Consider the following 15,935-nt stretch of genomic DNA (forward strand, 5'->3'; position numbering starts at 1 on the left):
TTCCCAGTGATGATTTGAAAAAAAACAAAAAACAAATGAAATGTTTGTGGGAAAGACAAGGAAGAAAATACCCACATTTCTCTTTGGCAGCAGCAGATAGCCTGGCCCTGGACCTAAGAGAAGCCGTGTGGGAGGGAGAAAAGTGATAAATTGTGCACAGCCAATCAATTCGAGAATTAATCAACAAAAGTGTGTTCAGGGGCCAGTCCTGGTTGTTTCTATTCTCCTCTGCACAGAACAACCATACAGTACACGACAACTTGCTTAAGACGCTGCTGAAAACAAGAAAAATATTGAGCTGATTCCTACTATTCTGCTTTAAAAGTCTTTCCGCCCATGAAATCACATCCCAGTGTGGTTTTGTTCGTACTCTAAAATAACTCCTCCAGCCCTCACCATATCAGAATGGTTTGTATCCCCATGTAACTCTCCAGTACAGAGACGACAACTGTCTGAAGCCAAGGGATCACCCAAACTCAGCTCCCTCTCATGGTTTTGTTTTCAACTGGACGTTGGAAACAATAAAAGTTCTTGCTGGAAAGCCTGGAGAGACTTGCAAGCAGTCTCTAAAGACAAGGGTTTGCCTGTAGGAGGCGATACTCAGCAGGTCTCCCTCTACTTATCAACTGAACAGATGTGCTTTCTCACTCTTCGGGTTACAGTATTCACTAATTAGTCTGTGTCTGATAGAAGACAGCGTACATGCAGTTTGTGTTGATAAGGGAAAGTCCTAGGGCAGATCTCAGCTGGTGCTCCTGTCGGAGGTATGGCAATTTACACCAGCTGAGAAGCAGCCCCTGCATTGAGATCCAGTTGAAATCAGTGACAGCTTTGCCATGGAGTTCAGCAGTCCCTGCATTTGGTCGAGCACACACTTCGTTAGTAACTTTGGAAACTGATTTTGTGAGGATGTGTGCGCCTTGTAGGAATCAGGCCCCACGCAAGCATGTTGCAAAGAGGATGTAATGCAGCATTTGGTATTAGCGGAACAGGAAAGCAAGCCACCATGGGTGACTCAAGCCATGTACTTTATTGATTGAGGTTTGCTATTGGAGCAGACTCGCAACTGTCAGCCACCTCCTCTATCCCGCAGTGATAGGCACAGTGCTGACAGCCACCATACGTATAGCTAGTAAAGGACGAGAGGAAGCAAGGGCAAAAAACGTTTTGAATAGAACTCTGTAATAAGGGCCTGCTCCTGCTCCCATTGAAGGCAATGGGAGATAATGACCACCATTATTACAGTACCACTTTAGTGCTTATGCCTGTACTTTTCAATCCATTGCTTCATGTACTGAACTTCCAAGGCCCGGGCTTGCAGCACAGATTTGGGGTCACTGGGATTACTGGCACGCAAGTCCAAGTGATGAGCTCCTTCTGGGATCACAATTGCAGTGAGAGAGTCTGTGATGTTCCGAGTCACTCCACCTCCAGACCACGGGTCCAATCCGCCATTGCTATAAGGAAAGTCCATATAGCCCGTTAGATTACAGTTAATATCCTGAGTGACGGTACCTGTGTGATAAAGCTAGGGGTCACTCAGCAGCCACTGTTATGATCAGAGGCTCAGTATTCAGGATAGATCCAAATTCTACAAAGTCCCCCTGCTCTGTGGTGTTCTGCTTCAGCATTCTGCCACCAACTGGGGCGCAGGCTGTCCCCTCCCACACAAAAAAGCCACGGAAGGGAACGTCTCACAAGAACAACTCAGTGAAAAATTCAGTGCAAAGGTTACCTTAGATTGCCACACAAGGAGGGGGGGCCTTACTTGTTGATTCCAGGAGGTGACAAGAAGCCATAGGGAATGACAGGATGGCACTATCTGCCCACTCTCCCAGCGGAAGGGCTCCCTTGGGCCTGTACTTTCACAGACTCCCACCAGACAATGGCAGCTCCTGGGGGCTTTGGCTCCCAGTCCGAGGCTGTATTAACTTTCACAGCTAACAGGGCCAGAGGGGAGGACGATCACGTGTCTTATCCTCATGACCCATCCACTCCACATTTTGAAGGTTTTTTCAGATTCATAGGAGCTAGAAATGCACAGCCCAATCCTGGGCACAGACGATCCTCAGCTGCCAGGGCAACTGGTGAGAGTTAAGCACATTTCCCTCCCTTGGGGACATTCATCTCAGACAACGTGTCCTGCTAATGCTCTTATGCAGTGGTTTTCATCCAGGGAGTATAAAATTTAAAGCACCGTGAGTGTACGGGTCAGATTGTGATACTTATAGCACCTTACTCCATGAACAGTCCTACCGAAGTGAATGGGGCTACTTCTGGAATAACATACCACTCTGTGGGGAGTAAGGGTCTCATGCTGGCTCAGTAGGATTTGTATGAACTCCTTGGGGATCCATTTCTGCCCCCACAGAAATCCAGCTCCTCATGAGATAAAATGTGGCCATTTTTTCATAGAGTTCAGCAACAACATGCGACAGCTTAAACAGTAACTGAAGTAGCCTACATTCACTTAAAGTTACTGGGGGAATTGAGCCATCTTCGTTTGCAAATTCACATTCAAATGGGTAAACTTTTCAAACACACAGATTGCCTTTTCCGTACAGAATAAGAGTGACTGTAGCAGAGTGATATGTCAATATACTTCTATCTTCTCTTTTCCCTTCTGCACTTTCAGTACCAAGCTATTCATTTATTTATGCCTTTATTTTAATGCCTTTTCTGCAAAAATCATGGAGTAACTTCCCTGTTCTTACAGATGGGTCAACTGGGAAAGGTCCAGTTTTTCGAAGTGTCCATGAATTTTGGGTGCCCAGCTAGAGACACCATCCAGTGGACACTTCTGAAAATTCAAGTCTCACAGGCAACAATCTAAACCCCAATGAAATCGATGGGAGGCTTTCCATGGGCTTTGGATCAGGTCCAACGTGATTTACCCAAGTCCATACAGCAAATCAGTGGCAGAATCAGGATTAGCATTTAAGAACGTCTAATTCCCAATCCTGGGCTCAGTCCACTAAAACCTATGGTACTTTTTCCCCCATCCCTTCCATTCAACAAGGTTATCTCTAGTGCCATCTCTCCAGATGAAAGGAGAGACCTTGGACAGCACACCAAATAAACGCATAGTCTCTGGGGGTAATCCTTATTTGTTCACTCCCATTTAAATCAGGGGAACTGCTGCAACAAAAAGGATTATAGCCCTGGGCTTTTTTATTTTATTTTATTTAGAATGCTAGTTTTAAGTTAAATCTTTCAGATACTCTTCCTGGGACACAAAAGACATTTCTATTACATCTGTAGTCACGCAGCTAGAAATATGTTAGGTTAGATCTCAGGCTGTTGCTTGGTCAGCATAGAGGCCACTGAACACTTTGTGCACCTTCATGATGATCTGTCCTGAGCCAAATCTGATGCATTATAGAATCGGATGCCTAGAGGGACAGGGGTCTGTTGATGTCACGCAGCCATCGTGTTTCATAAGAATATCAGTCGATTACACTCAAAACATTTGTCTCTGTCTCCAACTTTTGACCTCGAAGAACTACAATAAAAACTGACTGCGTTTGAACTATAGTATTACAGTGTTTGTTTTTCCTCAGTGGAAAATAACAGGAAATCTTGCATCTCTCTCTGTACCTCTAATTTCGATAGATCTTAATATGGCTCGGGAGAAAAAAACATTCTGTATTTGCAAAACAAAAACACAGAGAGAACTGCACAATAAGCAAAATGCATTAGATTCAAAAGGTCTCCTGAATCAGCCCAGTGCCTTAGCAACAGTAGGCTGAGTTGCTGAGAGACCCGAAACGTACATGGACTTGGATTTCTTGGTCCCACTCATGTGGAAATTAAAGCGTGCAGCAGGAAACCACCACCAACCCTGGCTTTCATGGGAGAGTCTGGCTGCTCCATCCAAGGTTCTGGCCAACGTGCCAAGTGATGGCATGGCGGCACTGATGGAGATTGAGAAACAATGCTCAGTAGGGGCTTTATCCTGGAAGGTGCTGAGTGCTCGGATCCTGATCCACCAAGGCAGTTAAGCATGTGCTTAACTAAGCATATGAATAGTCCTATTTACTTCAATGCAGACTCAAAGTTAAGCTTAAGTGCTTTGCTGAGCATCTTGCAAGTAAAGAGTCTGAGAATACAAGAGAATAAATTCAAGCAAACACTCATTTTTATCCAAGTGAAATAATATTCAGGAGTCAGCCATTCCTCTCCATTCACTACATGGTTACAAATGCTTCTTGAGGGACAAGTTAAAAGGAAATCATCATTGACAAGGATCCTGGTGAGGCTTTGAAAAAAATCAAGTTTCCAGTGTAAAGTTCCTATCTCCCACCCCCATCATTAGTTCTTTATCCCTGCCATCACTGCCTAGTACGGACAGTACAAACAGAACTTCCTAAGGGGCCTTGACCCTAAAGAAACATCCCTATGAGAAAACTCCCAACCCATTTTCTCAGAACAGGCCCATCTGTCACCCTCACCCCCAGCCCCTCCTAGGGACCAGGAGAAGCAGCTGGGAGGAGCCTTCACAGTCTGACATCATCACTCAGCTCTGAAACTTGCCACTCGCAACAAACACTCTACAATCCCATGTGTTAATGGGATTAAAGTATGGTTTCCACCATGATGCAAGGTTTCCATGCCATGCCAACTGAAAAACTGAATAGCTTCCAATAAGACTCTCTGGTATGAAAATTGCTGAGAGTGAAATAGTCACTGCGAACACCAAGCTCACAAAAACTCAAGTTGTAATAAAGGTGCACTTTCCCAGAGAGCCATACCACATCGGCCATGGTCTCAGTAGTGTTCACAAGCTGAGAGAGTTTGATGGAAGTTCCAAGGAGCTACAGAAGTGGTGCTGTGGATTTCTCTGAGTCAATGCTGACACATCAGCATGGTGCTCTAAGACACTGCTGCTAAGGGTGTCATCTTTTGGATGTCAGGGCAGAAGTCATGACAATTTTTGTTTCTTATGTATCTCAGGGCATTTTTTGTAGGAGTAGAGACATCAGTTCCAATATCCTGGCCAAATTCCAATCTGGGTAATTACATTCGGCCTGAAGAAAATCCACCCAACGGTTCCATTCCAATATAGTATGCTTCACTCATTGTCCTAAAACTGTTGTGAGAGTTGCTTTGCAGTTAAACAGATGTTGCATTTTACTCCATGTGGGGCTGCATCTCCATGGTGGGTGTAGGGATTCTTTGTTGCCCGTCAGGATAAAAGGTAAGATATACCATATATATATATATATATGTATATATGGTATATATATGTATGGTATTGATAATATGCCTGTCCGAAGGAAACAGCTCAGCTTGTGGTCCAAAGCATTGTGTGTAAAGCATTTCTTTTTCACTCATTTGGTTGCTTTCATGCTTTTCTGGTTTCAAATGCCCTGAGCTGGCATAAATGCTTAAACATGCTTTAAATATGTTTGTTTGCTCATCTGTCAATTTATAAAGCAGATTCATACTGTACAATTTTATGGAATCTTATTAAGAACAAGCTACAATTTGCAGGAACTAAACTAGATGGGTTGGGGGGGGGTTATTTAAATAAAGTTTCCGTCAAAGCACAGTTTCACACTTTGGAGCAGATACCCTGCTGGGGAAGGAACAGCAAGAGACCAATAAGAGAGCTCCAAGGCCTATTGCTTTTCTAAGAGACCAAAGTCACAGGCTGAAATCCTGAGAATAATCCCTGATTCAAGGATGCCTTACTTTTAAAATACACAGCTATTTACTCGGTCCAAAAGACTAATTCTGACTTTTGTTAAAAAAGTTTCTTTTCTAAAAGAACTTGAACAATTTGAACGATAGCACAAGTCGTCTCTCAGGGAGCTGCAAGCTGTAGGCAATCACTGTGTGCTCCACAAGAAGAAAGACTGATCTCCCTATCAGAGTTCCTATCTTTCTCTCTTTAAAAATAAAGGGGGGAAGAAATCTAGAAAGCTGCTTAAGAAACAATGATTAATAGTCGTTTGCTGAAAGAATTGTCTCATGTGTTAGGAAAGGAGGGCCAGTTTGTGGATTTGGAGTCTATACTACAAATTATATTTATACTCCCTACATTTTCTTATTAAAAGGAGGATCATTCCCCATGTTACAGAGACTAGAAGATGGGCTGTAAAAGATTAGGCTACTGGTTTCTATACTGAGAGGAGACTGTGAAAGAAGCAGGAGGCCCCCAGAATCTCTGCTAAAAGGGCCTGAGAACAAAACTGGTGAAAGGGGCCCAGAAGGAGACCTAGTAGACAGACAGAAGGGCAAGGAACACTGGGAAGGGGAAAGTTGATGTTGACTTGGTGACAGAGATGACAGGTAGAGCCAGGGGCAGGCAACAACCAGTATTCCTGAGTACCCCAACAAGGGGGTGTGTGAGGCTGGACAGCCAACATCCCACAGGGAAATTAAGAGACTCAGGCCTTGGCCAAGAGAATAGAGGGCTTGAGACATGACTGGCTTCCATGTTCAGGGCCCCAAGCTAAGGCTTTCAAAAGAGGCTGGGTGGCAGCTCCACTGCATCCAGCTGAGGGAGGGAAGGTTGCTCCAGCCCACAGCAGAGGCTGTGACTCAGGGTGACAGATTGGGCAAAAGACTCCTGGTGCTGGAGTTTGTGTTTTTTAGCCTTCCATTTACAGGGGAAGGCTTGGCGGTCCAGTTTAGCCGGCAAACTAGATGGCCTTACCGTCCTGGGATACTATGGCAATGGCCACGTTTACAGGTGGAGAGACAAGAGCATTTCCTCACAGAAACAAAGCCACACTCCACAAAGCCATAAGCCAAATTCACCTCTCAGAGGTGCAAATGCAACTCCCATCAACTGCAGCACAAGCACCTAGGAGAGAATTGGGGAGTGCTGGGGACTCCTGGCTATGGCTACACATTAGATGAAACAAAAAGTGGGAGAGGCTTGTGGTTTTGGTGCTCAAAGCCCCGGATTCTATCCCCACCAGCAACCCATGCTGGTGGAGGGAGATCGTTACAGAAGCAGAAGTAAGCTCACCTGAAGATGATGTTACTGTGTGAACTGATGTTTTTCCCTCCATACACAGAAGGAATCCAGGAAGGGCGAGGCTTCACTTTCCACAGTTTGAAGCATTCTTCAGAGAACACATGGAAGTTCCATTTCCTAGGTTCAAACATGTCATTGACACCATCTGTGCACATGGGCATCACCATTTCTGTGCAAGCCTGGAAGGCAGAGCAGGAAAATGTAATAGTGGCCTCTGTGAGACACTTTAAATATGCTAGTTGTGGCTATAATTGTACTGTAAAGGACTCCTTTCAATGCCTTACATAACAATAGATGTTTGCTACATATTAAAATGCAGACACTGAGCCACAAACTGCTTGCCTTTCCCATTCCAGTTATCCCACTGACCTCAATACCCCTAGCCAGAGGACACATCAGAAGTGGTTCTATCGGAATTAACCAGAATCAATTTACCCTTGTAAATTTACATGGACTCAAATTATGGGGTTTTTTTTTGCGGGAACTTAATGGTTTGCTTCTAATAAAAATGTTGGTGTGAATCTTAAACCAGTCGTCAAAAGCCCAGGAGCCCCGGGTTCCGTTCCCCGTTCTGCCACCATCTTGCAGTGTGACATCGTGCAAGTCACTTCCTCTCTATATAGCTCAGTCTCCCCACCTCTAAAATGGGGATAATGGTACCGACCTTCCATTGTCAAGGGCTTTGTGCCCTAAAGATGAAAAGTGCTGTAAACTTTCATTATTTTAATTCTTGACAATTTTCCCTACTTCACATCTGCAGGTCAGCAAGACATATTACTCATGTCATTAAAAAGGTTCCACCCTATTCACCACCATACATACAAGCTCAAGAGAACGTTCAGGTTCTGTTAATCAATTTCACAGATAAAGACTGAAGTAATGTTTTAAGATCACAGTCTAATTCATAGAGATCATCTAACACAAACTCCTTTGTTGGGAAGGCCAGGACTGTTCACAAAAGCTACTGATAATCCCTTGACACATTCCTATTGAGTTCTAGACCAGCTTGATTTTGAAAAAATGAAGCCTGACACTCAGCTGGTGCAAATGGCACAGCTTGTATTGATTTCTCAGTGAAGGTCTGCTCATTTACATCAACCAAGGATCTGCACCCATATATTAACACAAGTTAAAAGATTCTGACAGCATGAATTGAGAATTCACAAAGTGCTTTGGCACTTTGGACATTCTGGAAAGGGTTTGCGTGTGTACCTGATAGTACCAGCCCATCAGCCCAAGATTTCTTGTGGCACTCTGAGACGTGTTAAGGCACGATGCAGCTCCTGAGTAGTTGTTGTAGACATTTGCTGCCTGGAAAACATTCTGCAGCAATAATTTGTCTGGCAGTTTGGGATTCTTCAAGAACTTGCAAACTACCTATAGCAAGAGAAAGGGGGAAAATGTCTCTAATGATGCCCTTGATGCAAACAGACCAAACCTGAGAACAAGTCAGGTAAGGTGCACTGCTTTCTTTTGAAAGTTGTGTCAGTCTGAACTACAGCATTTCTTGAACATCCTATTTAATTTTATGGTATATATTACGAAGACAATTATATTAAATCAGAAAAACACAAATATAAACTATTACGTTTAGTACAGCTGAGTTAATTTTGCTGTTAGAACCCAACATTTTGAATTTCCTGATTTTATTTCAGCTGTACAATCTTAATATTGCATTAGAGGTTTCTGCATCCAATTCCCTTGCTTTATAAAAATTGCTTATGCTTCATAATTAGTTAGCAAAGTTAATAAATAATTTGGAGTTCCTTTTGGATGAAAAATGTCTCCTAAAAATGTAAATTCATTGCATCTAGCACAATGGGGCTCCAATCCATGGCTGGGGTTTCTAGGTGCTACTGTAACATAAATAATAAATCAACATAAATTGGGAAGTTTCTCATTTTTAAAGTGATACTGTTTTTAAGCACTCTAGCAGTTTTGTTATTTCTTCAGCTCTGGAAAACCTGTTGGAAGGAGGCACTGTACTGCTGGAGAATTAAATCAACGCTGGGTTTGGTTGGTAGCTCAGGGTTAAATCCTGGGCCACATCACACCATGATCTGCCTCCACACATTCCCAAACAGAAGAGGTATGTGGCAGCTGATTCCTGAGCAGAGCTCCCTTCTTATCTCCTGATCTGTGGAGGGCTTTCAGTATGTCTTGGACCTACATGAGGAAGGGCAGAGACTGAGCATCCCAATGGTAAGTGTGGGGAGGGCCAGGGCACATCCATCAGACCCCAGGCTCCAACCCAGTCCATGGGTGGCCATGGGAATCTCTGTTAGTGCGGATCCTGCCAGGGACTGGGGGAGATGCACCAGGACTCTAGAGCCGTTGTGAAGTCACAAGGATGCTGGTGCAAACAGTTCTGGCCACCTGCAGACCTTCTGGGATCTACATGGTTTGGGGACAGGCTCCATAGCTCATGGTGGGAATAGGTGTGTGCCGGGGGGAGGAGGCAGTGTGCAAATCCTGTCCCTGTCTCCATCTAAAGATAATCAGGAAGAAACTCAGAGGGGATATTTGTGTAACTTTCCTCTCCCCTTAGCCTCCTCCCACAGACTTATGGGGGGCAGAGGTGTGCAATCCAGCCCCCTGAAGGGTGTGGAGAGTACCTCTAACTCCCCCTGAAGCTGAAGAGAGTTGCTGGTGCTCAGCAGAGTATAGCTCACTTTATGCCTTCACTAGGAGCAAAGATGTGTTCTTGCCTCCTGGTAGCTAACAGAGGGCCTAATACAAGGTCAAATCCAACTGAAGAAGAGGCAGTTACCAGTTTTAGCACAAGTTAGCAGGTTGAAGTAGGGGCTATGGGGGAGCCTAGAGTTGTCTGTGACCTGCGAACTCAGGCAGCTCATAGTTTTAACGTGAGTGAGCAGGTCACAGTCAACTCCAGGCTGCCCCATGGCAGTTTCAACACAAGTTAGCAGGTCGAGGTAGAAGTTAACTCCTGCTTCGTCTCTAGGATTTTACCTTGTGTTAGCTAACAGGAGGCAAGAACATACTAGTAAAGACCAGGCCTAAGTGTAAGATACCAACTGTTCTGCCATCATCATTTCTGCCTAGGCTAGTTCCAGTGCTTAATTTGTGCCAGGGCTTTCCAGGGCTGAGCCCCGACACCCCTAGACTTGGCAGTTCATAGCCCTGGCACCTCTGGGCTTGTTGCATCAGTTATGAATGTAAAAAAAAATTCTTGAGACCCAGCATCTAATTGCTTGACCAATTTCATTACAAAGGAAGCACTGGCTAGTTCACTAACCAGCTCTGCCTCTGAGCAGTTAAAGGCTCTGAAAATTCACTCTCTAGTGCCCTTGTGCACTGCAGAAGGTAAAGATGAGAGTCTAAAGAGCTGTAGACAACCCTACTTCTATAGATCAAGCATCAGGGTGGAGGCTGAGAGACCAATCACTTCTCAAAGGGCACCATCCGCCCACACTAGAGAAAGGATTATGCAGACATATTCACATTCTAAAACAGATTTTCTTCCACTAAACTCTCAATACCCTTCTCACTCTCACTCAGCTAATCACATTAGTTTTGTCATTAGAGCTCACATTTGATAGACGGTACCTAAACAGCTTAAACCACCCAGAGAGGCCGCATACATTAGAAGTGCCAAGACAAAAAGAAGGAAGGATTTTCTATTTCATATCTTACTGAGTCACTGTGGCTCACTCAAACCTTTGAGCTCCATCTATCAGTAACAGAACAGCAAATTCAGGGATGATAGTGAGATGATAAAGGGTATCCTTCAAGCTGCATTTAGACAGACAAGAGACTGAAATTGAACTGAGGGTATTTATGCTGATGGGAGAGCAGCAAAGGACAGGTGAATTTCCATTCTCCCCCCCTTTCCTTTCTTTTCCCTTCCACCAGTCAAGTCTATGGTTATTTTTGTATGCATGTTTCAGCTTTTGTTAACAAGCCAGAGCAAGTCAAGCCCACCTATGCACACAACATGACAATAAACAGTGCGAGGACATGACAGAAAACCACACTGAAACACAATTCAGCAAATCCCTTACTCACCTCCAGATTCTGCTTTCCTTGCTCACCCAGAGTAGTACCTCATGCTCAAATCCAGGGGAGCATTCCTAAGGGACTACTCAGTATGAGCAGAAGTCCTTGGGTGTGTACTAGTCCAATTCAAATAAGCCACATTGCTCACATTAGCAAGATTTTTCCAACAGGATCAATCCCTTATGTGGCATATAAAACCAAGACTGCTGTCTAAAGGAGATCAACAGTTTGTCTGTTCAGAATTTATGTTTAATGGAAGATAACACTGGTATTGACTTTATTTCTTTTAATTTTACCTACTGTACTTCACTGGTAATTCATGGTATCTCAAAGTGACTCAAAGGAACTCATTGAGGGGCTAACAGAGTAGAGGCAGGCAAGACCAAGAAGAAGTGGCTCAGAGGCAAGAAGCATTCCAAATAAGTGGGCTAGCAAATAAGGCAGAGGATGTGGAGAGCTGCAGGCAGGAGGTCAGAACACAGCTGCAAAAACAGTCTAGTTCCAGCACTTTGAGCTTTTAAAGACCAGAGGGATTTGGTAAGATCATAAGAGGGAAAGGCAACAGCTGAGGTCACAGCAGATGAAGGTATGAATAAGGAGGAGGGCCAAGGGGAAGTAAAGACCGATAGCAACTTTCCAACAAGATGATGAAACAGGTGCAAACTCCCGGCGGCGTTTACCTCAAGCGGCTCTGCATGCTGCCCCGTCCACAGGGGTGGCACTTGGAGCAGGGGCAGCATGCAGAGTGGAGGCCCCTGGCTGCCCCTACGTGTAGGGGCCGGAGATGGGGCCATGCCGCTGCTTCCGGGAGCTGTGTGGAGTGGCCCCTGACCCTGCTCCCTGGCTAGAGCACCGGAGTGGGGCAACCCCCAGACCCCGCTCCCCAGCAGGATATCGATGGGGAAGAATAAAACAGCTAGCAGGCCGGATGCAGCCCGCAGACCGTAGTTTGCCCACCCATCCTAGATCATGTGGATTTTCTTAACTTTTTAAAAGCAGCAATTTGCAGTAAATCAGCTTGTCCCAGCCTAAAGCTGAATCCAGTTATAGAAGATGTAGACATTCATTTACCTGAATAGGCCAAGCTGGCAGGGGCTGTAAGAAGTCAGCTTTGTACGGATAGTTCACCATTGCCAAATTTACCCATGTTTCACTTAGCCAAGCTTTCAACACAGCAACATCTTGCTTGCTTTTTAATGGGCTACATAAGTGAAATGCACTGGAAAGCCACTTCAAACCTTCATCTAAGCAAGAAAACATACAAATTAGGGGTTAATGTCTCTGGAGTCAATCATACATCATAAAGGCTATGGATGGTGAGGACCCGAAACATGCCCCTGTTAGTGCAGCTTCTCTCTTACCCTTTTCCCTTCCCTCAGCGTAATTAATCCACTGAAGTTTCTTCACGTGTACACAAGCATTCCTGAGAGCAGAATCTGGTCCAGCAAGTATTTGTATTACTCAGAGGTACATGGATAGTGCATATCAAGCACATTAGGTTAATGTAAATCTGGCTGGTGTTTGGAGAATGTAATGTCTGACATATCATCACGACCACCACACAGCAAGCCTTTCTTCTCTGAAAGGAAACATCAAACCTACTGGTTGAACGTATGAGAGCTGTCACTAGATAACTCACAGGACTCTGCTTGCCCTTCTCTCCCTTGTTTTGCCTGGTTAAGAATCCCTGACTCAGTTTCCCATTTCTACAGACTAACTTAGAATACTGGTATCTCTAGTGGGGTCCTGAACTAGAACACGAAAATAAATTTTAAAATCCCTGTGCTCTAGGTAGGCTGAAATCCCATCTGATCTCTCCCCCCAGTGCTAAATGATAAATAGTGCAACGGCCAATTCAGATTTTCCCTTCCTCCTTTCCTGTTTATTTTTAAGCTAGTTTAAAAACAAAACCAAACAGACTACCTTTAAGATCTGCTTTCCCATCCTCCTCCCTTCACCTTTTCTCATTCCTTCCTAGTTTGCACCAGGATGGAACATGATAGAGATTCCTTAAGTTATGATATGGAACCAACTCCAGATCTGAAGTTTTCCCAGTGGCCAGGGAGGTTTGGACCTGGATTTTAAACCACTCTATAAAACTTGTACAAACCATATGCTACGCCATCAGCAAGGTCTATTTTTAAGTTACCTTCCCCTTTTTGAAAGGTTGATACCAAGGAACTGCAGAAATAGCATTTCAGTCGTAGCTAGCCTCTTTTCTTTTACCCATTCCAGATAGAGGAAATGGCTGAACTCTCTAGATCTAGACTAAGGTCTGCTATTTTGTAGTCATTTTTAAACAACCTAGTTATTTACTTTGAAAAACTAGCTACAGTACTGAGCATGCAGACATATCATGGACTATGTTAGGCCATTGCAAGGTGTGGCCCTGGAAAAAAAGGTAGATAAAGCTAGAACTCAACCAGTGTGGAAATCTGTTGTTGGTTTTTGGGTTTTTTTTGGTCTGTAGTTGTTTATTTTAATGAAGGTCTCCTATTTTCATGTGGTAAGATAGCATCTTCAACCTGTGTTCGATTCCACCTTCAAAGTCAACTCCAAATGGTCTCATTTAAAAAGTTCATTTTTTTAAATGTAAAAGCTAATCCATAACAGCTGATGAAGGCTATGTTTAAAAAAAAATTAATTATACACGAGACAATCACTCACACTTTGTGCAATTTTAAAATTTACAATGATTCTCTTTAAGCAAATTGCTTGAACTTTGTGATCCTTCGAAAAGCATGATTCCTGAAAGGTCTTGCCAACTGCCTACCTGTGGAGGAGACACGGTTAATGGCCCCCCAGGAATTCAGGATGCTCTCTGAGCAGCACTGCCCGCTCTTTTTGAAATCATTTGTCACAATAGTGTAGAAAGTGCCACAAGGTACCAAATCTTCAAACTGCCAGATTGGGGCAGAGGCTGCAAGAGCTCTGTGGATTGAGACAGAAAGACAAGATCGTTTGGTGAAACGTGCATCTAGCACCTCTAAAAAAATGAATCTTTGTCCTCACAGCTGCTGTCTTCTAATTAAAAACTTCTAAAAATAGGTGTTTATAATTTATCTGTGACATTCTTGACTGAGAATAACATGAACAATACATACATTTGCAAAAATATTCCACAAGATGGAGTGCAAAACAAGTAGATGTTTTAGCCATGTCAGATGCTAGTTCAAACATTTTTAAAAATTTTGCAGCTCTTAGTCCATGTTTATATTTATTTGTACAGTAGTGTCTAGAGATCCCAACTGAGGTCTCTAGACACTACTGTGTACTAGGCACCATATACACACACACACACTAAAGAGACAGTCTGTGCCCCAGAGACCTTACTGTCTAAACAAACAAGGCAGACAAAGGGTGGTAGAATTATTATTCCTATATAACAGATGGGACTCTGGGGCACAGAGAGGCTAAGTGACCTGCCCAAGGTCACATGGAAAGTCACCTGTGGAACTGGGACTGAACCCAGAGCTCCCAAGTCATAGCCAGTGCCATAACCACAGGACAATCCTTTGCCAACAGCTATACAGTAATCCTATATAGGGTCTGATACAATACAAAATAGCAGTGGCTGCCTCGGTCATAAAAGCCACAGAAGGCTATGGATGCTGGCTTTGTGGCAGGAGAGCCTCAGATGCTACAAAGCAAAGTCACCAAAATAACTTTCCCATGATGAAATGTGAAGTTGCCCAAGGAAAGAGCATCCAGTAGTCAACCCTTGGGACAGCTGGGCAGTCTGCTTGCCAAGGCAAAGACCACATAAGTTACAAACAACTCTACTAATTCCCTTGCACGTTTGCTGGAGGGTGATAAGGCTGGCTCAGGCATTTGGAGGGCATATAGAGGAGCTTCTCTTTCTTCTAGACACCAAGAAGAGAGCTTATGTTCACAATGACATTGTGGGAAACCCTTACCCTCCAACACCATAGTTTATCCTGGAGCATCTCTCTTTCCTCATGATGAGAAGAGGAATATAAACAGAGGTGTTGAGTTTTCAGCCCAGTGCGACTCTTTGCTCTTCTCTCTACCTGACCTTCAGAAAAAAGGGGGCCGCCAAGTGAAGTGTCCCAAACTTGGCCTGTCCCATATGAAGTCCTAGCCAGCCTAGGAAAGCTTGCCTGCACTTTAAGCCTTCAGGGGCGAGGAGATTCCCACGCTCAACTACATTTGCTGCGTCAAGGAACGAAAACAGCCATTGTAAAACACATTGCTATTGGTCAGATATTCATTGAATAAGACTTTTTGGTTATGCCAAAAATCCCAATCACTTTTTAAGTTTTGTTAATAAATTTTAAAAGTTACCTCACCCCAGAGAGAGACACAATGTTATCACAGATAAATGGTTGACTTTCCGCCACCTGCAACTTTTAAGGACAACGGAGCCTGAAAAGATCAGGAGACTCAAAAAGTCAATTTTCTTAAAAGGGATCATTTAAAAGTAATTATAACTTAATTAACAGGTTTACTTGAAAATCCTCAGAAAAAAGTCAACACTAGCTGCCAGCTTTCATATACATTGCCTCCGTTGAATCTTTGGAATCTCTTGGAAGGACAGAGTCACCAACACTAAGGTGCTCAAACAGGCCAGCATACCCAGCATGCAAACACTCCTCAAACAGAGATGCCTCCGCTGGCTTGGACGTGTGTGCCGAATGAATGATGGGCACATCCCAAAGGGCATCCTCTATGGTGAAGTGGCATCTGGAAAAAGACCCAAAGGGCGTCCAAAATTGCTTTCAAGGGTCTGTGCAAGCAAGACCTCAAATAAACGGACCTGGATGTGGGAAGATCATACTCAGGACCGCAGCCTTTGGAAACAAGAGCTTAAAGGTCTCCGGAGTTACGAGAGGAAGCCATCCAGCCTAGCAGAGGAGAAAAGAGCTCGCAGAAGGCAGAGCCCAAAGGGTTGAAACATCACCGTCAAATG

At 44.0% G+C, this 15,935-nt stretch overlaps 1 protein-coding gene across 1 annotated transcript in view; it reads right to left on the minus strand.

Moving 5' to 3' along the window:
• Positions 1-1,009: 1,009 nt before the first annotated feature.
• Positions 1,010-15,935, minus strand: part of PRCP (prolylcarboxypeptidase) — a 63,063-nt gene continuing 48,137 nt past the window's right edge. Inside the window, exons 5-9 of the mRNA XM_084651114.1 lie at positions 13,779-13,936; positions 12,077-12,249; positions 8,201-8,365; positions 6,980-7,167; positions 1,010-1,457 (exon numbers count right to left, since the gene is read on the minus strand). Coding sequence (XP_084507240.1) covers positions 1,253-1,457; positions 6,980-7,167; positions 8,201-8,365; positions 12,077-12,249; positions 13,779-13,936 — 889 coding nt within the window. The 3' untranslated portion in view covers positions 1,010-1,252. The remainder of the gene's footprint in view (positions 1,458-6,979; positions 7,168-8,200; positions 8,366-12,076; positions 12,250-13,778; positions 13,937-15,935) is intronic.

This window comes from Lepidochelys olivacea (assembly GCF_965140295.1).
Source record: "Lepidochelys olivacea isolate rLepOli2 genome assembly, chromosome: 1".
In the NCBI taxonomy this organism is placed as follows: domain Eukaryota; kingdom Metazoa; phylum Chordata; order Testudines; family Cheloniidae; genus Lepidochelys; species Lepidochelys olivacea.